The sequence below is a fragment of the Aulonocara stuartgranti genome (genome assembly GCF_965226115.1).
Source record: "Aulonocara stuartgranti genome assembly, chromosome: 7".
Classification (NCBI taxonomy): domain Eukaryota; kingdom Metazoa; phylum Chordata; class Actinopteri; order Cichliformes; family Cichlidae; genus Aulonocara; species Aulonocara stuartgranti.
In genome coordinates this window covers 26,503,958-26,528,838 of record NC_138945.1, presented here as the reverse complement: position 1 = coordinate 26,528,838, position 24,881 = coordinate 26,503,958, and the positions used below count along the sequence as shown (strand labels likewise).

Below are 24,881 nucleotides of genomic sequence, written 5' to 3'. Positions count from 1 at the left end.
GAAGTGCATAAGAAGATTACGCCAATTTCGCTTCCATGGTTTCTGGAACGAGATCGAGAAGACACTGGGTAGTAAGATGAGAGAAGCCAGACGTGTAGAAAAACTCTGCAAGTTTCTTTTCTTGGTTTGGGCTGAAGCCACAAGAACTGGGCTTCACAGCCAAGTCTCTGAGCCGAACCGAGGTAACCTCAGTGGGTTAAACAGAACCCAGAACTGCAGATTGCAGACCTCTGTCTCTCTATGTACAGGGGCCGGGATACCAGCTGAACCTCAAGTTTGTTAATAGAATTTGTGCAATGAAGAGAGGCACAGATTAAAATACACATATTTAAATAGATTGTAGTAATAGATCACACAACTAAATTTAATGCACAGCAGACAGCATTCAGTGCCTTGGATTGGGCTTTCTGAAAGCACCATCTTTAGGTTGTCACCATATGCTTTGAAGGCTGCACAGAAAAAAATGCATCAGATAGCAACTTTTAATGTTTTGTGTTGGGAATTGACATTTTGAATGAAGCATATAGCAGCGTAGTATTTCTTTTTCATGCTCAAATCATGCAAAAGAAGTCTCCGGGGTCTCCTACTGGATATTGAACTGATAGATTGAGTGATTAGAATTGATCGTTCTCTTTCTTTAAGAAATGCGGTTGTTTAATTTTGTGAAACTGGTTGTTTATTTTCTTGTTGGGCATTAGAAGAGAAGAAATCACTCTTGTGTTTTTATGCTAGATTTTGTCTTAAGAGCTTGGACCCGTGCTCACTATAAAACTATAGAAGTAGCTGTTGTTTTTGGGGTAGGATTACATGTTGGACTATCACTTGCACGGGTGGAGGACGTCTCATTTACTATTTTCGTGTGTGTTGATTGAAAAATTAGACATTGTAGCAGTGATGAGGGGGGCAGGCAGTGCAGCAGGGCAAGGTTGCCACGGCAACTTCATCTGATCATGTAATTATTTGGAAAAATGCATAGCTTCAAAAGGTATCCTTCAAATGACTTTCTGTGTCCATACATTGGGGTTGGAGTTAGATTGCATAGGAAAGATGGAAGTAGCCACCATGTAGTAGCAGCCGCGTGTGAATGTCCGTCTTCAACAGAGGGAATTAGCAAGTTCTGCTTTGCTAGATGATGTCATCTGGTTGTTAAGTGATGACATCTCAAGTCTGCTTTTGGGCCCAAGCTCCTACTGCGTTCATTAATTTTGTTGTGTTTTGATCATGCGTAATGCTTCATATCTTGTTTTATTTAATATAAATAAGCCTCTGAAAAAAATAGTGGTCACTTTAGGCTTCTCTACTACTATTCATGTGCACCGCAGCCTTAGGTTAAGATTTCAATGGGTATATAATGCTTCAGATCAGTAATCCAAACCACGAAGAAGCATATTTGTGACTAACCTTGTGCTAAGGATGGATCATTTCAGGTGTTCTCTTGACTGACGTTTGGTCTGTTTTCAGCATCTTTTTCCTCCCCTGTGGTTGCACTTGTCCATTGGAGATCTTCACATTCACTTAAAGTTAGAGCTCATCCTACATATTCGCTGGCTAGCTCTGTACCCAGCCACCATTATATGCCAAATTCAATAACCAAATAAACATTGCTGCTGTTTAGTTTTCTGTCTTCATTTATATCGGCAGAGATAGGAGAACTGCACGTTGTAGTGTTTTAGGAACCCCTCAGTATCAGCTTTAGGTGGAAACTAGCAAGCTAACTTTATGCTAACTTCAAACTCCATTAAACTTTATAAATCCTGTCTTTCTTATGGATAGTGATAACAATAAAAGTATTTGGGCTGTTTTTAACTCTCAGTGTTGCCACAGTGTCTGTTTGAGTTTGGGAACTGAAGAAGAGTTTGCACCAGAAACGGCTAACGACGTCACGCGTATTGCTCCACATGAAAATAAATAACCCTGCTTCCTATCAATTTTCACATGCTAAACTAACAGTTTTTAGAGTCTTCTTTCTTAGCTGCTTTTGCACTGCTACAGTGAGCCGTGACTGCTGCTTCTACACTCCACACACACATGCAGGGCACACTAAGATGTTCGGATGTTTCCCTGCAGGTGATGGACTCACCGTGGCCTGCCATGTTAACAGGCTAGATGTGTTCAAGGATTGAGGACCACCCAACTGCAGCTTCTCTCCACAAAATTCAACCAGATGTTTAATGAAGGCCAGTGTATGTGTGAGGATGGTGTGTGTGTGTGTACTGTATGAGTGTGTGTGTGTGTGTGTAATCATTTTCACCTGTGTGCTGATACAACCCCTTGTGTGGAGGCTAATGGATGCAGGCTAGCTACACCGTTTCTGCATGTCTCTCTCCCCTTTGTCTTGCTTCCTTCCCGTCACATTTCTGCAGCTTTTACATCGCCTCACCCTTCACTTTTCCTTTTCTTGTGTCCAATCCTTTCATTTTACTATTTGCACCATTTTGATACCCTCCCCACCACCACCACCGCTGTGGCTTACATGAGGAATTAATTTTCATATTCCACTTCCCTTTTTTCCAAAATCCTGCTCAACTGACAGCCCTCCTGCTTCCCTCACCTCCCCTCCGCCCTCTCCTCCCCTTCATCCCTCTAGCCCTACCTTACAGCTGTTGTTTTGGATTAGTCAAATGGCTCCTGTCAGATCCAGTGATCCTTTTCCTTTGCCACCCACTGAGCTGCACTGCACTGTCTGCTTGCTGCCTTTTCTGTCTCCTCCTCGCTGTGTCTTTCCCGTGCACGTGCACACAAACCACACTGATGTCTCTGACAGGTGCGTGTCAAGGTGTCTTTGTGGGCAGAGCCGTGAGTTCGCTGCAGTTTCTTTCCTTTCAGGTCCAGCAAAGCGCGACGGTGCTGGCATACCACTCACACCTCTTAACAAAAAAACAAAACAAAAAAAGGTTTGTTGTTCTAAACCGGACAAGAAGCCTAACCAGGGTAAATTCCCGACGGCTTCCCTCTCTGGAATTCACCTTACTTTTCAACTACTCCTCGATTCCTCTTTGAGTTCTTTCTTACAACCAACATTATTTTCTTTTTCCTTTTTTTTGTCTAATTTTGACAGCTGTAGGTCTGGTCATCCACGCTGGCTGAGACAAACTGACACTAAAAGGCGTTTTGACATGATGATGGCGAGAGTAATAGTGTTATTTCAGTCATTTGGAGAGAAAGGGGAGCCAGTGTGTGCGCAGAGTCCGGCTGCAATAGTGCAAGCAAAGATATGCATCGAAGCAGAAATGGGAGAGGTGCTATATAATAATTTGACAGATTCACGTCAAATCAGTTATGTTGTTTCAGCGAGTGAAGAGACAGTGCCCCTTAGTTTTCAGTTTCAGTGACACGACACCTGGGTGGCGTGCAATGATTGCAAATGTATTGGCGTCAATGAAAGAGTGCTAGAAATGTGTGTTTTAGATTGTATGACATTTAAATGTTTTGAAGGTATCCTTTTTTTATTTGAAATTCTGTGCAAAACATTGGGTTTTGATGAAGCTTGCAGCCAAAAAGAACATTTTTAGGATGCTGGAGAACTGTGAGCTGGTTTGAGACTGTGTCAGTAGCCACCTGAAGAGATGGAGGTGCTGATGTAGGAGTGGGATATCTAGGTGGGTCCTGTGAAGTATATGTATGACTTTTTATGTCATTGTTTTACATTAAATTCACCATTTGCACCTTTACCTTTAGCGCTTTGAATTCAACTTTAATAATTAACATAGACGTCTTTGACAAACGCTCGCTAGCTTTGTGGCTTTCATTGCTGTATTGCACCTCTTACACAAACAAGCAAATCAAAAAATCAAAAGCCAATCGTGGTTCATTGTTTATGGCCTCCGTATGCTGATCTGGCTGTTACAAGATTAATTGCTCTTGGGGGAATGAATGCTGTGTTGATTTTTTTCCCCCTCGAAATACATTAAAACCTTCTTCAAAAGTCTAGTATTCTTTGAATTAGGCCACTGTTTCCTTTGTTTCAGGCTGCACGCATCAAACATGGTAGCTGTTAACTCTTTATGATTATATAAATACTGTATCAATCACACACACACGCTTACGCACACAAAGATTGATGTGGTGGCTTTAATCAGCTGAATGTTTCTGTGCCAGGGAGGGCATTACAGTCCAGTTAGCCGACTCTATTATAATGCCATCAGATCCTTGCTTGTGCGATAGAGGTGCATTTGTATGTGTCAGAGAGACTGCTGACCTATATGTTACAAAGACTGACACAAGTTTTGTTCCCCTGCAAACATAAGCTGTCTCGACATAAGAACAAAATATTGTGAAATTTGTTAACTCAAAAACTGAACTATTTCTTTGATCTTTGTTGTGTACGTACACATAGATTAGCTAACAGTTAAACCTGGCCTCCTCCTGTTTTTTTGGTCCTACCTCTTCTTTCTTTATCTCCTCTTGGCCTCATCTTTCCATCCCTGTGTTTTCTCTCCATCAGTTGCCCCATGTTGCCCTCCAGCTGAGGGCAAGACTGACCTCCTCTTCCTCACAGGCATCCTCTGCAAGACAATGGCAGGACAAAGGAGGCGTGTGTACAGAAAGTTAGCAAATGAATGCATGAAGGTGTAATATTATTGATCAATAGTGTGTAACTTTTTTTTTACAAGTGGTGGGGAGGTATTTTAAATATCTGTGCATGCGTGTAAAGTAGGATTTTTAGGGTGATTAAGAGGTGTGATTTTACTTATAAATTACTTGAATGTTATTGAGTGTGTGTGTGTGTGTGTGTGTGTGTGTGTGAACATGCAGATTTATGATGCAGGAAACAGCAACTGTGTCACTGTAAAACAATAGAAGATTCACGGCGCTACTGCAAACACACACACGTGCACTCTTTTGGCACTTGTCCTCAGACCCCTGTGCGTCTACGGCAAGGAACTCCCTTCCTGCTGCATTGCTGGAAGAAACGCACACACTGAGTGACACATCCCCCTGGACTCACAAGTCATCCGGATAGCTTCGTACATCCTTTTTTCCAAAGTGGGTACAAAAAAAGAAAGAAAGAAATAAAGCACAGGGGAGACGACAGAGACAGGATACAGGATATAAAAGTGAGATGTATGTCAGCATGCCATGTGTTAGATTTATGAAGCTGCGAGGGGGGCAAAAAAGAGAAAAGTGTGTCAGGTGTGTGTGCACCACTCATACATCAGCTCGCTCGCCTCGTGTGTCATGTGCAGCCATATTGCAATCACTGCATTATTGTTGCAAAGAAAATGATAGATTCCCAGGGTGGCTTGTGCTAGCCTATAGCCTGCCCGCTGTGTGTAATCGTCATGAGACAATGGCGTTGAGTGCCAGTGTTCACTTATAATAAGCTTTCTTTCATGTAACCCTTCCCCCCTCTGTTTCGATGGAGGCACTGAAGGCCCTCTTCAGACGGTCAAAGATGTTGCAGCCACTGTTCCCCTTCCCCCTGTGAATAGAGACAGTCAGCCAGAGATAAAGGTGATCGAGAATACAAGAGATTATGGTTGTTTCATTGAGCTTTTCCTCCAGTTCTCTTTCACAATGCAATAACAGTCAATCACCTGCATAAAGAAGCCTAAATATAGGGTTTAAGACTTGTTACACCACTACCCGCAGCCTTGGCTTATAATTGAAACTTTTCCATTCTTTTTTTTTCCCAAATGCTTTGGCTGCCGAGGGGAGATTGGCAGCTCTGAGTGGCCAGCAGATGAAGCGGCTGGCGCGGTAATGAATAGAACGCTGATTGCAGGATCCCCAAGATGCAAATTACCATGCCTGCCACCCCTGACGACCGGCAATTACCGGGCCGCCGCGGCGGACGCCTCGTGCATATTCATTGCACCCGCTGGGCATATTGATCAACAACTTACTTCAAGCAAGAAGCACTGAAATGTATCATGTCGCTCTGTCACTGCTAAAGAAACACTCTTTCCTTTCCTGTTGTCAAAATTGACACAGTAATATCTGGTAGGACAAGCCCTTTAACTAGGCAAGGAGTATTTATTTTAATCAGGCTCAGGTACAGGCTAATTGTTAACGTGTCACATTGAAAAGGAAGTGACAAAACATGCCATTCATTAAAAAATAGTCTTAATTCAAATATTAATTCCTGCTTGTACTTAACCTAATTAACTGCACTTAAAGTTCACTGCCCCTAACAATGCTGTGCCGGGTTAGAATTAAAAAAAAAAAAATCTTTCACAAACACTTGTATATCAGGCGTTTCTTCGTTCATTTATAGCAAACCGATGTGCGTAATACATTTATTTCTTAAACACTCTACATCAAAAAAACAGTTTTAACTGAATAATTAGTCTTATTATCCTTTACAAAGTGTGTTTAAAATATTTTTCCCTTTTTTCATGCTGCTCAATATTTAACCCTCAACTTTGGACTGCAGGAGTCTTTTTTTCTTTTAGTTATGAAATCATTCCCGAGGAAATGCACACACACAAGCACACACACACAGAGTGAGTGCAGACTTCAGAACATGGCATATGAATATGAAAGGGCTTCTTTCAACAACAACGGAAAAACAAGAGTGCTGCCAGCAGTTAATGGGACCAAATGAAGGAAAGCTGAGCAACATCGGATTTTGAGCTCTCTGCCTCAAAACAAACATTCAATGATCGCATTAGCGATGGATGACAGAGATATATCATTATTGTCTTGTGTGTCTTCTCTGGTTTACGGCCTCAGCCTCACTCGTTTTCACCAACATAAATACATTTTTGGAGAGTTTCAGTAAAATTAATTTACACCGGTTTCTCATGGCCAGTGTAAGATGACTGACCTGCAAGTGACATGTGTGCTTTATGACAACAATTTGGATTTGAGCTCCTTATACCATCCGCTATGCACAGTATGGAACTTGTGGGACCCAGTGCTGAAAACATCAGCTTACTGGAAACATCATGCTTACAGTTTAACAGTGTCTAACATGCGTCTGTGCACATTTGTTTAGCATCTTGAAATCCCATGAAATCCTGTTGTCACATCTTTAACATTTCTATGAATATTTGTTGATATATGTCTAAATTATTAAGTTACAGGGTTAAAAAAAAAAACCCAAACCCCCATCTGACTATTTTTTAATGAATTTAACGGCCAAAGAGTCAGTTAAACTCCTACAGTAGTGCGCAGGTGTGGATTGGTCAGACTGAGAGTGCTGGCAGTGTTTCCAAAACTGTCATCACAATTTAATACAAATATCATTTAATTATGTGGGGTGTGCAGCAACATGTAACAGCTCCTGTTCTGTAACTTCCTATAAATGAATCATCATGTGAAAGAAGAAGAACTGCTGCAGCAACACTTACAGAAAAAAGCTGTTGTGGGAATCATGTAAGACAGGATGTAGATGTAAAGCATCAAATCTAAATACTGTTATTATAGAAACACTTCATATCAAGAAGAAGCGATGGTCCGATGGTTGTCTTTCAAATATGTGAACAGAGTACTATATACAAATTTAGATAAAAGTTGAGGTCATGCCCAGTATGAGATAAACACGTTTAATTGTATGCAAAATATGTAAAAACCACGCAATGGATTAAAACAATCCCACACATTCAAACTGAGAAAATAGTTTTCAGAGCATTTAAAACTTAGCGGTAAACAAAAAAAACTCCCCTGTAATGCAAAACCTGCATCAGTTGGTTGTACTTCACTGGGAAAAATGCCCAAACATATTCCATATTCATCAGATTTACATAACTGACAGACGCACGGTTAAATAGGTAGTTTTGTGGTGGGACAGTTGCCTGCTATGCCCATTCAGCTGGTACTGCTGCCTTGGCAGGTGAGCTTGAAATCAGAGCCTGTGCGGTTCAAACCCTCACTCTGACTGTTTGTGGGAAATATTACAGCTGCCAGAGCGCCACAGAGCACAGCACCAAACTCAATACAGTGGTTCAGCTGTCGGCAAGATAGGTTTGTATCGCTAAGCGGCTCCCGAAGGTGCCGCCCTGCCTCCTTCTGTTGCTACTTCCCCAGGTCATGTACAGGATAAAACAGTTCTTAGCCAAGTTTCCCCGTGGTTTAAACACACACACACACACACACACACACACACCTCTTTCCTTTCAACTTTTCATACAGTCACCAGCAACGCATATAGATCTGTATCTTAAATATTGCCAAACCCCTTTTGATAAGAATCTACACACACACACAGAGGTCTGACGTGTTTCCGTCAGACAAAAGCAACCTGCACTTAGGCGGCGGTGGGGGAAAGGAAAGCCCAAATGAGGAGGGGGGGACCTGATAGTAACAGAAGAAGAAAAGAAAGAGCAAGTGCAGGTGCTGACCTCCAGAGTTGCTCACATATGTTGTTATCTGTGTGTAATTTCTCCACTGCAGATTGCTATCTCCTTATCAGAGAACGGCTGGTGAACTGAGGTCCGCCTATCAAACGCTGACTTGGGGCCCAAATTACATCAGGGTTTGGAGTTCCTTAAACCACGGGAATAATGAATTCACTTCCACTGGTTACCTTAGATTTAAACATTTGATGAGGAACTGGAAGAAACAGAGCTTGAGAAAAGCCTGCAGGCTTGTTTGTATTACAGTAAGGTGTTATGAGTAAGGTAGTCACAGTGTGTTATGGTAATCAACACATTGCTTTATGCATAATTCAGGCAAAGAGAGATGGCTCTCAGGAGTTTGTTACATTTAAGAAACCTCCCTTTATGCCCTCCTTCTCCCATCATACCTCATTTGAAGGAGGACAGATATGTCCAAATGAAAGGCTTTATGATATGAACAAAAAAGGAAAGCCTCTGTGTCGCTAACACAGTAGCTGCTGAATAATAAAGTTGGAAAAAGTGTTATTAGACAAATTATGATATTGTCTGTCATTAAACTTTTAACATCTTTTAACATCTACCACGTCTCCGGAGGTATGTTATGGTGTAGGACTGAATAATTATTTGGCCAAACTTCAAGCAATGGGCTTTGTTTAATAAGAAAAAGCTTGTGCTTCTAAAGCTTGTGGCTAAAACACTTCCTAACATGAAGCCTGAATGGGTCATCGTGGTCTGGCGGATGTTAAAAAGTTAATCTGAGACATGACTAAACACAGAAGACGAGCATAAAATGTTTGCTAGTCTTATTGGGCATGAAATCCATTATTTTAAAAGGTCTCATATTTTTTTAAAGAGGCATCTGTGTACAAAAAATGCACATAGTATAATATTTGTATATAAAGTTAAGGATAGACAGACTCACAGATGATGCGCAGAGATACATTAGACATTTCCCCAGTTATGAAAAGCATGTGCAAGAGTGATTCCAGGCACAGGAAAATGTTCGGAAGAAAATAATGCCGAAACGTTTTGCCAAGCAGTGAACTGAAGCATTGAAGCACGTCTTCACACAGACTACCTGCTTAAAAAAGGTTTTCCTTAATTTTTACAGACTTGCCCCCCTAAAGAAAGGAAACCTTTATATGTAGCTTGATTTCTCAAAGAAGAAAACTCATTACATGGTTTTCACAAGAGAGAGGAGCACTTCACTTGGATCAATCAGTGAGTGAACTTTAAACTTGGACTTGAATTACTACTAGTTTTCAATCATCCCACGTTTTTGGTTTGATCAGCTTGAGAAACGAAACCCTGCATTTTTCTGAGCACACACACACACGCACACACACACGCACGCACGCACGCACACACAAAAGCTGAGATATTTTTCAGTCTTACATTTTTTTTCTGGACTGAATTATTATGGCAGGAAGGCTCCAAAGCTCGTGGAGCTAAATTTGTCTGTGTGTCTGTATTTGTTTGCCTGTCAGCCAAGCAACATGAAAGCTTGTGAGGGGAGCAGCAGAGCTGTAACAGGAAGCAATATCACTTCAGGAGCAGAATTATTATTGGGAGGTGACTTTTCACGAGAGAAGAAGCGAGGATGATGCACAGCTCCAAGTCATCTGAAGTTAGTTTCATGATGGTGACCTGCTCCACAAGCCAAAGAAAGCACTTCTGTGGTTGTGTATAAGTGATGGCTGTCACATTTGTGTATTTCTTATGACTTTAGTCTGCATGTGGTCATCAACTTACAACACAATATGTTCCCTGAAATTAAACGGTTATATTCACAAAAAGTATAAATCATAAGTGGTGTTTTTTCACACTGATTTCGGCGTAAATTCAACATTTCATTGTAATATTTCAGAATCAAGATGAACCATCGAAAGACTTTTACAAGTGTAATTTGTTGCATATTGCTGTAAAGTGATGATCTTACCTGGACATCCTCAGTACCACACTATCACAGCTCTACTTTCTTTTACTGGTGTGCAATTTGGCTGATATGGCCATATGATCATTTGTGACAGGGGTCATGTGGGTCAAGTGGGGTCATGAGTAGTATCCTGACATCCTGGCAGTCTAATCACCTGTTTATTTATTTAACAGCCAAACTCTGATCGACACCGACTAAAGCAGAGAGCGAGAAAGTGAAAGTAGCAGGAGGGGTTGATTAAGGTTCAGAGCTCCGTGGCTGGTGTTGGCGTGCATATCTCATATCCAACTGTTTGTCCAGCTTGTTATTCATTTCATAGATTGCAAAAATACAGATCCAAAAGTTCATAAAGATGTGAAAAAGAAATTTGGGAGGAAATAAAAAAAAAATTAAGCATCGTGTGCATAAAATGATGCCCGATTCATCTACCTGTAAATTATTTTCATCTGAATTAACGTTTCACCCAAATAACAGAAAAAAACTATATTAATTAAACTGCAAAACTATATGTGAGAGGGTTAAAATAATACTTTTTTGTTTTTAATATCAGTCATGAGCTCAGTTATTGTGAATTTTGCCCTTACTACATTCAAAAAGGAATACAGCCTTTCATCTGGACTGTAAGGGAAGTGCAGGAGCAAAGCTTGCTGCTGCCCTCTTTTGGAAAGTTCTGGTGCTACTTTTAGATTAAACTTCGCTTGTATTTACAAGCCTTTGCCACACAGTGGAGACGCATGATGGACTATTATTTCAGTATTTAAACACCTCTTTCAACCACTCACATAAGTATGTCCACTTTGGTTTTTGGTTATCTTACTGCAAAGTCTTCCTACATAAATTTCTGCACTTTATTATTTTAATGATCAGTTCTTAAAACTAAAGTTTACCCATTTGTTTCCTGTTTATAATAATAATAATAATTATTGCATTGGTTATAGATCTTGTGTAATGACTACAGCTGAACAGGTCGTCCACTGATGTCGGAGGTTCGATGCCCAGCTCTGAACCTGGCCTGAATACATCCACCAGCAAACAGTGCGTATGGCGGATGAGGCTCTGGATGAATGTGTGTACAAATAGGCAAATGGGGCCTAAAAAAGCAGGGCGTGTACAGTTACATTCATCACAGGACTGATGTCATCTTTCTGATGATATGGTATTTAGCCAATCACAAGAGTGCTTGGTGTTTATAAAATCTATTTTTTTCCTCCTTTCTTTAAGGAGGAATCTTGAGTGTTGATTTACTAGTTTGCACAAGACACAAAATGTAAAAGTTATAAACAAATGTGTTTTCATTTTATCGCATGCAGGACTGAAGAATTCTGAAAGTCTAAGAATGAGATGCAAATAAAGATATTTGCTATGCTGTGAGACGCACGCGTTATTTTCATCAGACTTCAATTTGAATATGATAATACAGGCTGGAATCACATGCTTTACCCGCATTTTAATATCAGCAGCACCACTATTTCTCTGAGACTTTGCATAGACAAAATTCACAAGACCAGAGTAAATGGAGTCCCTGGTCTTTCTTCCTCTGTGGGAATTTGAGGGTATAAGCATGAAAAGGAGCTTCCATAGTAAAGAACGCATACACAATTAGTTTAGAGGTTAAAATTTTAAGTACACTGAAACATTTTTCTGTCTTGTTCCTCAGTGCACCAATTACAGAAAGCACTGATCGTTTGGCTAATTTTCTCATCCTCTACCACATTTGTGTATAAGTGCTTCCACCAGCAGCTTTTCCTTCTCTGAGTGACTTTTTGAATATTTCATCTCCAGCGTGGAGAAGGAGGGTTGAGTTACAGCAGGATGAGTGACTGCAGGGCAGGAGGGTTGCAGAGATCCACAGGTGGAGCCTCGCACACATACGTGCTAGCGGTAAAAGGCTGGTGGGGCTAATTAGATATTCAATAGCACAGACACATGAGAGCACACACATTATTGTGATGAGAGGTGGAAACTGAACAGCACAGTAGCTACGTTTTGAGGATATGCTGGTTAAGGAGTATTAGTTACTCAGAAAGTTACTCTAATCAATGTCTTTATATCACTAATAAAAAATTATTGTAATGCCTTGCGAGCATCTTTGTGCTCACTGCTTTATGGTTTTACACCGCAGCTCTTTTACTCACTACTTTCATCAGCCAACCACAACAAGCCATTGCTACCCAGCAGACAGGTTATCAGCCCACGGAATGACTGTTATCATCTGTTAGCGTCATTCAGTAGGTGATCATGCAGGGCAGCTCTTGTAGCCGTGAGAATATGTAGGCTTACTTGTAAAATTTCATGCTTGGAGGCTTTTGGGGCTTTCTATATGGTGGAAGTCTGTTTTTACCCAAACCCTGGCTTTCCCTAGTTACAACCAAGTAGTTTTGGTGTTTACGCCTGACCAAACAGCAAAAAACCCAAAACCTAAAACAAAAGACATATGAAACTCAAGTCTCTTCAGTGAACATCACTGATTCTCTTAATGCAAAATTTTATTGTGCTTATAAAGCGGAAACACTGGGCCTGAACGTTGTTTCAGTAACACAGGACTAACACACCTAAATGAGGTGACATGAACTTAGTTTGTGGAACAGGCCAGATAGTGTTGATATGTCTGGGAATGACAATAACTGACTGCAATCAGTGAGGTGATACAAACAAATGCAAAGTCATCGGCAAAAGAATGACCACAGTGGATCATTTAGCTGCCAGTGAGACTCGTATTACTCCCAAAAAGACCAAAATAGAAGTCCACCACTTAGCCACAAAATGAAAATCATTTCTGCTGAATATTGTGCGTGTCCCTCTCAAACTATACAGATCAGAGCCACAGAAAGGTCTCGGTCAACTTCTTCCCTATGCTAAACCAACAAACGATGAAATCCACAAGACTGCTGAAGGTGTCTAGTGGTATCAGACAAGTGGAATTAGCTGTAGATCCTGTGACTTTAAAGGTGAGGCCTCCATGATTTTATACTACTTTTTTCCAAACACATCTCGTAAATGCTTGTTCAGATTGAGGTCTTGGGAATTTTGAGGCAATTTCAACTCTTTACTATGTTCTGCAAACCATTTATGAACATTCAAGGACTTCTGTTGTTTCAGTTATGAGCACAAGTCACTGTAACGGCCACATGAATGCCAGGTTTCCTAGCAGCACCTGTCAACCTGGCTTCTTCCTGTACTGCATCACATTGTCACCTCTTCTCTCAATAAATGACACACATGCGTTTGTTGTCAGTCGCATGAATTAAAACAAAATGTAATTCCTCAGACCAACTCATACTATTTCATTGATCGGTGGTAAGTTGAGCACACATGCCAATTATAGGCGCTTAGGAAAGAGGTTAGCATAAGAACTTTTGGTATGTTGCAATGCGTTCTGCTTTCTTTCTATTATATCCTTTTAGTAGTACCTGCCATTCTGGAGATGATCTGACCAAGAGTCTTGCAGTTTCAGCCATCAACAACTATGCTGCCCGTTTTTCCTGCTTCAACGCAGCAATTTTAAGAACTGCCTGCATGTTGCTAGTAATGTTTACAGGTGTCATTTTCCTGAGATAAACAGTGCTACTCACTCTGCCTGATAGTGGTTTTAAATGTGTGCCTGATGCTGTGAAACCCGATGACTCCATGAGTGTCTGCAGAAATCTATAGAACATATTATCGGGTTTATGAGGAGATCTAAAGCTCCTATCCCTACCATCACCTCCCAAAAATGTAGCACCTGGTTTTTTCATTATGTCTTGCGTTTAGTTTACCTGTTCACTTTTCATCGGAGTTTAAACGCAAATAACAATGACAAAGACATAAAGTGAGCAGGCATGAGTGGGAAGAGCACCCTACCTTTCTCAAGACCTTCAGGTGCATTAAACACACCTCTACTTGAGAGTTAGATCCTCCCACTCCCGCTCACCTGCATATAAGCACACCTGTAGCATCAGCAGCAAACAGAGCCTACTACATTCTTCTGGATCGTAGACTGACTCTACCTGAACAAAGTCCTGGTAAGGAGAATATATATCTTGTTGGTTTTATTCTTTTATTCTTTATTTTTAGGAATCAGACTTAAATGAAACAGGTAAATATTAATTAGTGGTTTTGCTTGCTTGTTTAATACATTTAATTAGTAATAAGGTTGTTATCATGGAATAATTATAATAATGCACTGACATGAATCCAAATAAAACTTCTAAACTTCTTGCTCAGTTTCATTCAAATGGTCAGCACACATATTAGTCAGTTGATAGCGTGATGATGATCCCACATTATAAAATGCCCATTTCCTGCTGTACAGCGTGTCCCGTTGTGTTGCTGGAATTCACTCTGAATATTTTCTAGATCATTTTCCCAAGCTCTATCTCTCATCTGAACAAGGACTGTCTGTCTCCTGCTGGGTCCTTTGTAGTGTTGTGGGAACGGTGTTGTGAGGATCAAGTGACAGAGAGACAGAGAGGTTCCCTTGACCGCTAATCTGCTACTGAAACTTTGCGAGCGTACACACACACACACACACACACACACACACACACACACACACACACACACACACACACACACAAAGCCACCCTGTCCTTCACTACGTTTGACATCCAAAAAACAGTTAACCTTTTGTAAAGTCAAGGAAATACCATGAACACCTGTTGCGTTGGTACTAATATTACTGACAGTAACATCATTGATCATTAAAAACCGATTACAAAGACGTGCCATTTGAAGGCGCATAGACACCTGTATCCTTCTCTGTTTGCTTCTGTTCTTTTAGAAATCCTCTATCAGTCTCTTCTTGAATATAAAACACATCTTATTATCAGACGTAAAAGAATATGTGAGAGTCCCACAGTCTCAGTGAGAGGCTCTTCTTCAGCCCATAGCCGAGCTGTGGTCATTTGCATTTAGATTTTATGCTGACTTGAGTTGAATTATGTCTGCACAGAGCTGAGACTGACAGACTGAAGAGTCTCCGGCCACGAAGTCAGTCATCTCTTGATGCAGATGCTTAGGATGAACAGCCACGAGGCAGCCGTGCATACGCTCATTGAAAGACTCCTTTCATCATTTTCAGTGGGCGATCAGTGGTCTTGAATATAAGACCCTACTTGTATTTCCATCAAAGTCTGCTGAAATGCTAGAATAAAGCACATTTGCTCAAGGATCACAAAAGAGCTTTTCTACAACCGGATCTCATGCAACACTACATTTAAATGACTGCCAAAGGTCAAACAGACTGGCTTTTGAAGTTATGATGTGTGTAATTTAAACATTCATCTGCTCTCTTCGAAGATATGAACCTGTAAGAGACTAAACCTCTGTGATTGTGCTCTGGTTCTGTTTCTCAAGTTTATGCATTTCCTCCGTCTTGTCTTCGTAGTTAAAAATAAACGTATAAGTACCCCAAGGGTAAGTCATGCTACATAGCCAAACTTAGCTAATATGTAATAACAGAAATTAACCATTTAATGTAAGATGAGAGCAGGTTTCAGCATTAAAGACAACTAAAAGTAATGGCTAGCAATGGAAATACACAACCAAAATAAATGTACATATGCTTTAAATACAAACAACTGGCTGAGATTAGTAGCTAACATTATAGCTAACTGTCAGCTAATAGCACAGAACTACTAAAATCAAGTTTAAGCTGCTCACTTGTTAACTTATAGGATGGATAAATAAATAAATAAAACACATTTAAAAGTTGTCATTAAAGTTATTCTAGTCAGTCTTGAGGAAAAAAATATCTATTTACCAACTGGTTGGCGAGTGTTTGCTGGAAGTCGCTGGCTGTCGGTATGAAATCAGCTGCAAAGAGGAGGCTACCTTTTTAATGTTTAATGCAGATTGCCACAGTTGCCTGTAGTTTGCTTGGAAGGTGCCAGTTGTCTGCAAATAGTCACAAAATACTTGCCGAGCAGTAGTAGAAGTTTTAAAAGTTTGAGGCAAACCTTAAACGAAGAATGTTCATCTTTAAAGTAAAATTTGTACTTCGTTGCCCCAACCAACACGTTTCAAAAGGTGCAGCTTTTACTCTGAAGGCGCTCAGAGAGTAGTTAGTGAATCTTTGCACTCAAGAGCACATGCTCCACGGAAACTACCAACCAACAAAATCAAGCTTTTTGCCAAATGGTCGGGTATCTGGCAAGATCTGTCGCTGGCTGACGGGGCAAGGCCTAGCATCAACCTCCAGCGACCATTTGCCATCAGGTTGGGGAATACACATTTTGCCCTTGCGACCAATGGTGTCCAGGGCTGTGTAATTGGCGTCTTGTTCAACTGACCTGACATTTGTCACATTTACAAAAAATGCTAGACAAGTTAACGCCATGCGGTTAGTGGTCACATGACTGCAAAACCTTGATATTGTAAGGTAAAAGCTGTCCAGATCCAGTTTAAATTGAGTTGATAAAGGGGCCGTGAGGCATATCAGAAAGGTTGGGAACCACTGGCTTGAAACACAACATTGTTTAACCCCCGAACCTTTTTGCTTTGTTCTTTACGCCTTCACAGCCGCCAATCATGGCCTCCAGTATTTCAATGAAAAGCTACTCTATTGGCCGTCAGCCCTCCTTTTCCAGCCGTTCGCTGATGGACACCGGCCGTGCTCGCTCTCGGGCTTCTGTGTCTTTTGCTGTAGCGAGTCCGCTCACCCGTTCAGCTTCCATCAGCCAGGATCTCAACGGGCCAGCAAGCCTTCAAATTAGCGGACTGCATGGCAACAGCACCAATGAGAAGGAAGCTATGCAGAGTCTCAACAACCGTCTGGCCAACTACCTGGACAAGGTCTGACAATAACACAGCACTCCACTGTTACGTTATCAGCCCAGGAAATAACACAAGCAGTAAGCTGAAAGACTTTGATCATTAACCTGTGTCCTCCCTTCTCTGTGGCTCTTTGTATCCTCCAGGTGCGTTCACTGGAGCGCTCCAACGCTGATCTGGAAATGAAAATTAAGCAGCTGATGCTCGAACGCATTCCCAAAGGTCATGACCTCGATTCCATGATGGCCCAAGCTCATGCTGTTGAGCAAGAGGTAGGCATCGAGTGGCAGGCAGGCAGGGGAAAATGTCAGGTCAGCATAAGATCTGAGTTTAGAAGGGGCAAACAAGGCTCAAGGTTATAATGACTGATCACTTTACATAGACAAAACATTCATGCAAATATCAGATCTATTTTAGCAGGAAGTGCACTAGGAGAGTCATCACAGGCAGAATCAGCTCATACTTCTAGTTAACAAGTAGTAAAAGAAGCCAGGCCAGAGTTAATGATTGTTTTGTGCTTTTTAAAACAGAATTAGTCACAGTTCAATGAAGCTCGAACAAATCCAACTCTTAATGTATCATTTAGAAACCTTGTTGCTATTAGTGTAACACACAAAGGTAACATGAACATACACTAAAGTTAAATTATATTATATAAGCTTTAGTCCAGGATTTAATGCTATTATTGACCTATGTTAATATTTATCAGGTGAGGAAGAAGACCTTGGAAAATGCTCGTCTCATGCTAGAGATCGATAATGCTAAACTGGCTGCCGATGACTTCAGAATCAAGTGAGTGATTAATGATTGCACCATGGTGATATAAAGCTGTTTTCGCAGAATGATACAAAGAGATGTTTCTGTTAATAATGTCATTGACGCCTCTGTCAAACATTTGCTCAATCAACAAAAAAATGTTTGCACATTAACACAGCGTTCTTTGGAAAAAGTTATTTAAGTACTGATTATTAAATTAAAAGATTACTGTAGGAACACTAAAAAGCATAAAAAGGATAGTATGTCAGCTAACATACAGTTTTCATTACATACAGCCAAATATTTATCAGTATATATCAGTAAATGTATATTTAATACAAAGTTTTTCTTATTATTAGAAAATGTTTGTGTTCTTTGAGTTTTTATTGCTGTATTAATTAATTTCAGGCTACTTTTGTAAGACTTCCTGACTGCATAGGCATTTCTTACTACTTTGACTAATAAATATTATGCAAAGGGAAGTCAGAAGCAGAAGTACAGCAACACAAATGCAAATGTTTAACTTTAATTATGAAAAAACAAAACATTAAAGTACTTTTTCCTGCAAACATGTCATATCCAATCATATCCATAGGCAGTTTCTACCGCAGTAAAAACAAGGGGGGGGAAAGCAGTTTATCTGTGGAGGTAATGAATAAAAGTTTACTGTAATATACGATGCTGCTCGTCTTTCCAAACTACTAGATGGGAGACTGAAATGGTGATGTGTCAGTCTGTGGAGCGAGACTGTATTGCCCTGAAAAAGGCCAAGACCGATCACGAGCAGATCATCGCCTCTTTGAGGGGAGATTTGGACAGCCTGAAAGAGGAACTTTACTTCCTCAAGAAAAACCATGAAGAGGTTAGTGTGTTTGCCACCATCCCCATGTTCTCGTTTTCTCTTCTCACTACTTGACATTTGTGTAGTCTCATTTTCATTTTGGCCCTCTCCCTTCCCCAGCCTGCCCTCACAAACACTTGCTTGAAACACGCTTGACCCACTTTGGTGGACTCAGTGGGCTTTTTTAGCGCCAACATAGACAGAAAACGATGTGTGGTTGAGGAGAGTGCAGCGATAGGTGGTCCTCTGGTTACTGTGGACAAAAGCAGCAGGTAGATCTGGTTGCTCACACCTGCTCTCTCTATCCAGTCAGCTGATCCGAGGTGTTCTCCAAGGCAAAGATAAACTTACCCCCTCACACCAAAGGAGGAACTGATCTCCCTTTTACTGAAACAAGACTGTGTAGATCCTATTTGGTGCCACTTAGAGGCCACTAGAATAATGTGATGCAAAGAAAGAAGCAATATGTCCGAGACTGGAGGTTTTTAAAACCTCATTTTCACAATGAAACAATGAACTGCTGCAAATATTCAGCATGAATTTAACCAAATAAGAGTAGATTATTAGAACAGATCACATATTCTTAATTTTTATGTATTTTACCCATGTGGTGCTTGCTTTGTGAATGTGAATCTCTGGAATCTATGCCTTTTTGTTGAATATATGGCAACTCATTTAGATAAGCAGTGTCTCTTTGGGGAGCATTGGGACATTAGATAGACCCTAAGCAAGAATTCAGTGACTAAGCATGAAATATATAAACTATAATTCAAGTTTGTTGCCCAATAAAGTTTAGAAAAATGTGTATAAACATATATCAAGAGCTTTAGTAATACACTACTTTAGAATAAAACAGACTAGTGACAGAGAACAATGTAACAAAGAAGAGAGAGTGAAAGAAATCCACCAAGCATGCTTGAGCAGGATTATTTGTGTGCAAGTTGAAAGGCCAGGGGTAAGCTGAGCTCTTTCCCATTCAGTATTTATGAGAAACATCTAAATAATTAAAGTGCCATCACATCCTCTCTGTCACTCTGCGGTGTAGGGTTCAGCGATCTCTTCCACGCCTTCTTCATATGCTGACTGTGGAAACCAGTGTTGGTTACATTTAATTAGAAGTGACATTTAATACACAGTGCAACTAAAATAATTTGGTTTAAAAATGACAATGTGAGCAATGTAATAAAAACAATCTCCTGTGTGCCTACAGGAACTCGAGCAGATGAAGTCTCGTATTGCCAGAGATGAGGTGAACGTGGAGGTGGACTCTGCCACCGGGCCCGAGCTAGGCACCATTCTGTCCGAGCTGCGTTCCCAATATGAGGGCATTGTGAAGAGGAACAAGGAACAGGCGGAGCAGTGGTATCGCAAGAAGGTGTGGGGAGTAATATCTAGTGTGAATCACTGTAATAATGTTGAATGGTCCTCGCAAAGTTACACAAAAGGTCACAGAAAACACTTCTTTGCCAGCTGGAGACGATGCAGAATGAGGTGAAGGAGAGCAACGAGGCTCTGAGGGGAGCTCAGGGAGAGCTGACCGAGAGGCAGCGCTTCCTGCAGACCCTGGAGGTGGAGCTGGAGAGTCTGCACAAACAGGTGAGCTGGGATGCAACAGCAAGATGAAACAGCGCACGGACATACTGTAAATTCCTTTAGCTTCCACTCATCACCAACTGGTCATGTTAGATGGTTTTTCCTTCCGACTGTCTTGTGCTTGCTCATAGGGGTTGTCTAATTGTTGGAATTTTCCCAGTTAGTGTATTTACCTTTAAATACAAAGCACCTTACTGTCATTTGACTGTATGTAAAATCGAATTGAAAAAGTCACTGTGTAGACAGAGAATGTCTACACAGTGACTACAGCAAGAAAAGTCGCCCATCCCTAGGAAAGGTTGTGGTGTAGGTGAGGGTGTGGTCTTACTTCACTGCTGTTTTTCCTTTCTGCAGGCAGAAGAGTGACGTGTCTGTGTTTCGGTTAAAAAAAAACATTTTGAGTTGTGCAAACATAGCCTAATACCCGCAAGAGCAGTGCAAACACACCTCAGGCGTGATTCTAAATTTATGGTTACGAGTATTAACTTTTCAAAAAGCCGCACTGAAATATGGTGTTGTATTAAAGAAAGAGATTTGTCCAACAGCAACAGAAAATCCTTACAGATGTCCAGATAAGTTTCGTGTACATTCTTTGTACATTTCCAGACCACTGCATCTTATATTCTGGGAAAAAATCATTTTGTTTTTCTTTCGTTTAATCCTGTGTTGACAGTAAACATGTTTTACCGTGCAGGGACATATCACATTCAGTTGCAAAATAGTATGGGGTGAGGTTCAGTGGCGAGGTGGGTTAATTGTGTCTGAGCAGCAAATGTTTGCTTTAGGTGCCAAGGACTTGTCCGTTCACAGGAGTTTGTTGATATGGGCTTGGGAAGCAATTTCAGAATCAGGCGACCTACTATGTCATCATATTACTGATCGCTGGTTACAACACAACACAGCAGAGTCACTGTTATGAGGAGAATCATAGGGTTATCATGTCCGGTGGACATGCCGGTGTTTTTTAACTTGATACTGATATCACGACTATGAGGAATATTCACGGCAATTCCGGATATAGATTGCTTTGTTTTGTTCCCTTTTGCTCCTCAGATAGCAGCTCTGGAGGGAAACCTCGGTGAGACGGGTCAAAAGTATTCTGCTGAGATGGAGCGGCTGCAGGTCACCCTGAACCAGCTGGAGGAGGACCTCTCTCAGCTCAGGCTGGACATGCAGCGCACCAAGACCGACTACGAGCAGCTTCTTCGCATCAAGCAAAACCTGGAGATGGAGATCGCCACCTACAGACGCCTGCTGGAGGGAGAGGACTCGTAAGTATAGCAATACTAATAAAGATGTAGCGCATGTCTCAAAGGGAAATTATAATTAAGTATGCTTTACCCAGCCCTTTAAAATAAATCTGTATGTTAGCTTTGGCCAGCAGGTAACACAGAAACTTTAGTGAAGAAGTTAGAGAAGGACAATAACACACCTGATATACTCAGAGATTATGGTGCATCCTTGTAGTTTGATGTTCAGTCAGAATGGGGATAATTTGGCTACACTGTTGCCTTGATCACAATACCTGTATGATCATCTTACATCAAGCGTTTCTTAGCCTGCCGCCTGGCATTGTTGGGTGTAGCCGTTCTCAGATGTCAGCTTTGGTGAGAACACTGTTACTGTGGCAATGTTCTCAACAGACAGGAAAACTGACGAGAGTGTAAACTGTACTGCGTTGTTTATAAAACCTAATCACAAAAAAATATAATGATAAGCAAGTTGTAAGAAACTGAAGCTTGCTGTCAGTGTCCGGGCGTGTTTCATGCTAAGAGTCCTTTTAGGGCAGTGTTTTTCTGATTGGCTGCCCCTAACAAACCGAAGGTTTGAACAACAAATGGGTGGGGCTTTTGCACTCACAGCCAGATCTGTGTGCCTGAGGTGACTATATTAAGGATATCTGCTCTCACTGACATCAAAAAGAGCTAAAAACTGAAATAAAGCTGCATGAAACCAGCTATTATAAAATATATATAAGTTCCCTTTAAATGATTGCTTTGATTGTGTTAGTCTTGCTTTAATTGAAAGGTAATTCTAACAGGTTTTCTTTCTGCCCTTCAGAGTCAAAGAAGTCCCTCCTCCACCAAAAAGTGAGTGAGTTATTGAAAACTTTATGGAAGGAAAGAATGACCAAAAGTGAAGTTATGAGAAAGATAAGTCAAGCAAAAAAGGAAAACTGTATTCAAAGTCAAATGTGGATCTGAGCCAGCATTGTAGTAGACAGACAGACAGACAGACAGAAGGGTATATCTATCTTTTACCACACCCAGGAGGCCCACAAATAATTATAGTTATGTAAATATCCAAACAATGCACAAACTACTTACAGCTCAGCTCCTATAGCAACTAATGTGGGTCTGAAAACATTTCCCCCGTGTTGTGTGTCCTAATCTCTCTGACTTGCACTGCTGGATTAAGAAACTGGAGTGTGATGTGATGTGAGATGAATAGGTAACACAACTTTTACAAACTCTGTGCTTTAGTAGCAGTCACATATCATCCTATATGTGAAACTACTGAGATTTTACATTTTTTTAATGTATTTATATGCGTAAAAAACTAGTTTAGTCAGCCTCACATTCTCTTCTCATGTCTTTTAAACACAGAGGAGCCCGAAGTCCGCACCAGAAAGATCGTGAAGGTGGTGACTCAGACCATGATCAACGGCAAGGTGGTGGACGAGTCCAGCGAAGTGGAGCAGATTGAGGAGTCGAAGAAATAGAACAAGCAAAGAGCCAGCTGAAATTTTAAAATAAACAAAATAAGTAGAAGTTAGAACTTTTTTCAAAAAAAAGGAGAAAAGGAAAAACAAGAAAAATTAAGAGTCCGCCCTATTACTCATGAATTGTGAAAATGAAGCTGAGAGCATTGTTGGAGGTACAGTAATGACTGACTATGAATGTCCTGTGTTTCCTATCATCTCACATGAAACGTGATTCAGACGTCACTACAAACAAGCTATGCTTTGCATGAGTTCATTGACTTTTAGATAGAAATGTGTGAAAACTGACTGATCACTGCTAAACTCTGTTTTACTAATAAAGGGTTTTGTAGTCAAATGATGTTTAATTCCTAGTGCGATAACATTCATTTTACTAAATGAACCTCTGTTCCTTTTACAACAATTTCATGTCTGCTGTTTACTGTTTGCATTCTGAATACAAAGACAGAATAAATCCACAATGTGTCCACCTTCTCTATTCTTACATCACCTTTGATAATGGCCTAGATTTTGGGATTTTTTGAGTCTGAATTGAGCAACTTAGAGTCAGCCTAAAGGCTTCATGAGGCTATTCTTCAGCACAGAAGTGCTTTGCCATGTTAAACGTCTGTGAAGGTTCTCATTCAACCAGGTCATCTTAGTCTAAGAAGATTGGAAAGAAAAGCGCCTGGACTTCTTTAAGTTGTTTGAAGACATTTCACCTCTCATCCGATAGCTTTTCTTTCCCAGCTCCTTAGGCCATGTTTAAAAGATTTTATTTAATTAAACAAGTTTACTGAAGTTAAGCATAAAGTGCAGCCAGGTTTAAAGGGACAATATATAAACAGTCATGAAAAGTACAACCTAGGGCGATCGTGGCTCAAGAGTTGGGAGTTCGCCTTGTAATTGGAATGTTGCCGGTTCGAGCCCCGGCTTGGACAGTCTCGGTCGTTGTGTCCTTGGGCGAGACACTTCACCCGTTGCCTACTGGTGGTGGTCAGGGGGCCCGGTGGCGCCAGTGTCCGGCAGCCTCGCCTCTGTCAGTGCGTCCCAGGGTGGCTGTGGCTACAATGTAGCTTGCCATCACCAGTGTGTGAATGTCAAATCAAATCACTTTTATTGTCACATCACATGTGCAGGTACATTGGTACAGCACATGTGAGTGAAATTCTTGTGTGCGAGCTTCACAAGCAACAGAGTTGTGCAAAATACAATAATGTAAACAAGCAAAATACAAGAATGGCTACATCTGAAACTAATAAATATATGTACAATATATAATAGTATATGCATTTCTGGATGTGTATACTAAATATTTTTCTACGTGTGTGTGTGTGTGTGTGTGTGTGTGTGTGTGTGTATACACATATTTTACAAATTAAATAGAGTAAACAATAAATAAAATATATAAAATAAAATGTACAGAGTTGAGACATGTGCAAAACAGTGGCATTACTGTACAGTATGGAGTGCATAATGTTAAAGTTCCAGTAGTGAAGCTGAGGTGTCTATGAAGTGTTCAGCAGTCTGATGGCCTGGTGGAAGAAGCTGTCTCTCAGTCTGCTGGTACGGGACCGGATGCTGCAGAACCTCCTTCCTGATGGAAGCAGTCTGAACAGTTTATGGCTGGGGTGACTGGAGTCCTTGATGATCCTCCCCGCTTTCCTCAGGCACCGCTTCCTGTAGATGTCTTGGAGGGAGGGAAGCTCACCTCCAATTATCCGTTCAGAGCACCGCGCTACTCGCTGGAGAGCTTTGCAGTTGTAGGCGGTGCTGTTTCCATACCAGGTGGTGATGCATCCAGTGAGGATGCTCTCAATGGCACAGTGATAGAAGGTCCTGAGGATGCGGGGGCTCATGCCGAATCTTTTCAGTCTCCTGAGAAAGTAGAGGCGCTGCTGCGCCTTCTTCACTGTTTTGTTTGTGTGTACTGACCACGTAAGATCCTCAGCCAGGTGTACACCAAGGAACCGGAAGCTGCTCACTCTCTCCACAGCAGCGCCGCTGATGGTGATGGGGGTG

General features: G+C 41.0%; 1 protein-coding gene across 2 annotated transcripts; it reads left to right on the top strand.

The window, feature by feature from the left end:
* Positions 1 to 14,171: 14,171 nt before the first annotated feature.
* Positions 14,172 to 23,294, top strand: LOC309709751 (keratin, type I cytoskeletal 18). 2 transcript variants are annotated; one of them, XM_082538569.1, is made up of 10 exons: positions 14,172 to 14,219; positions 16,717 to 16,989; positions 17,115 to 17,240; positions 17,678 to 17,760; positions 18,430 to 18,586; positions 19,776 to 19,940; positions 20,036 to 20,161; positions 21,212 to 21,429; positions 22,220 to 22,248; positions 22,765 to 23,294. In XM_082538569.1, the coding sequence occupies exons 2-10, from the start codon at positions 16,726 to 16,728 to the stop codon at positions 22,878 to 22,880; spliced, it is 1,284 nt and encodes a 427-aa protein (XP_082394695.1). In that variant the 5' UTR covers positions 14,172 to 14,219; positions 16,717 to 16,725; the 3' UTR covers positions 22,881 to 23,294. The 2 variants fall into 2 exon arrangements, with proteins under 2 accessions (XP_082394695.1, XP_082394696.1); XM_082538570.1 differs by lacking the exon at positions 14,172 to 14,219 and adding an exon at positions 16,369 to 16,413.
* The last annotated feature ends 1,587 nt before the right edge of the window (positions 23,295 to 24,881 follow it).

Coding starts and splice junctions, on each gene's coding strand:
- LOC309709751 (XM_082538569.1), top strand. CDS start 16,726: ATGGCCTCCAGTATTTCAATGAAAAGCTACTCTATTGGCCGTCAGCCC. Junction 16,990..17,114: donor TGGCCAACTACCTGGACAAG/GTCTGACAATAA, acceptor TGTATCCTCCAG/GTGCGTTCACTGGAGCGCTC. Junction 17,761..18,429: donor GCCGATGACTTCAGAATCAA/GTGAGTGATTAA, acceptor CCAAACTACTAG/ATGGGAGACTGAAATGGTGA.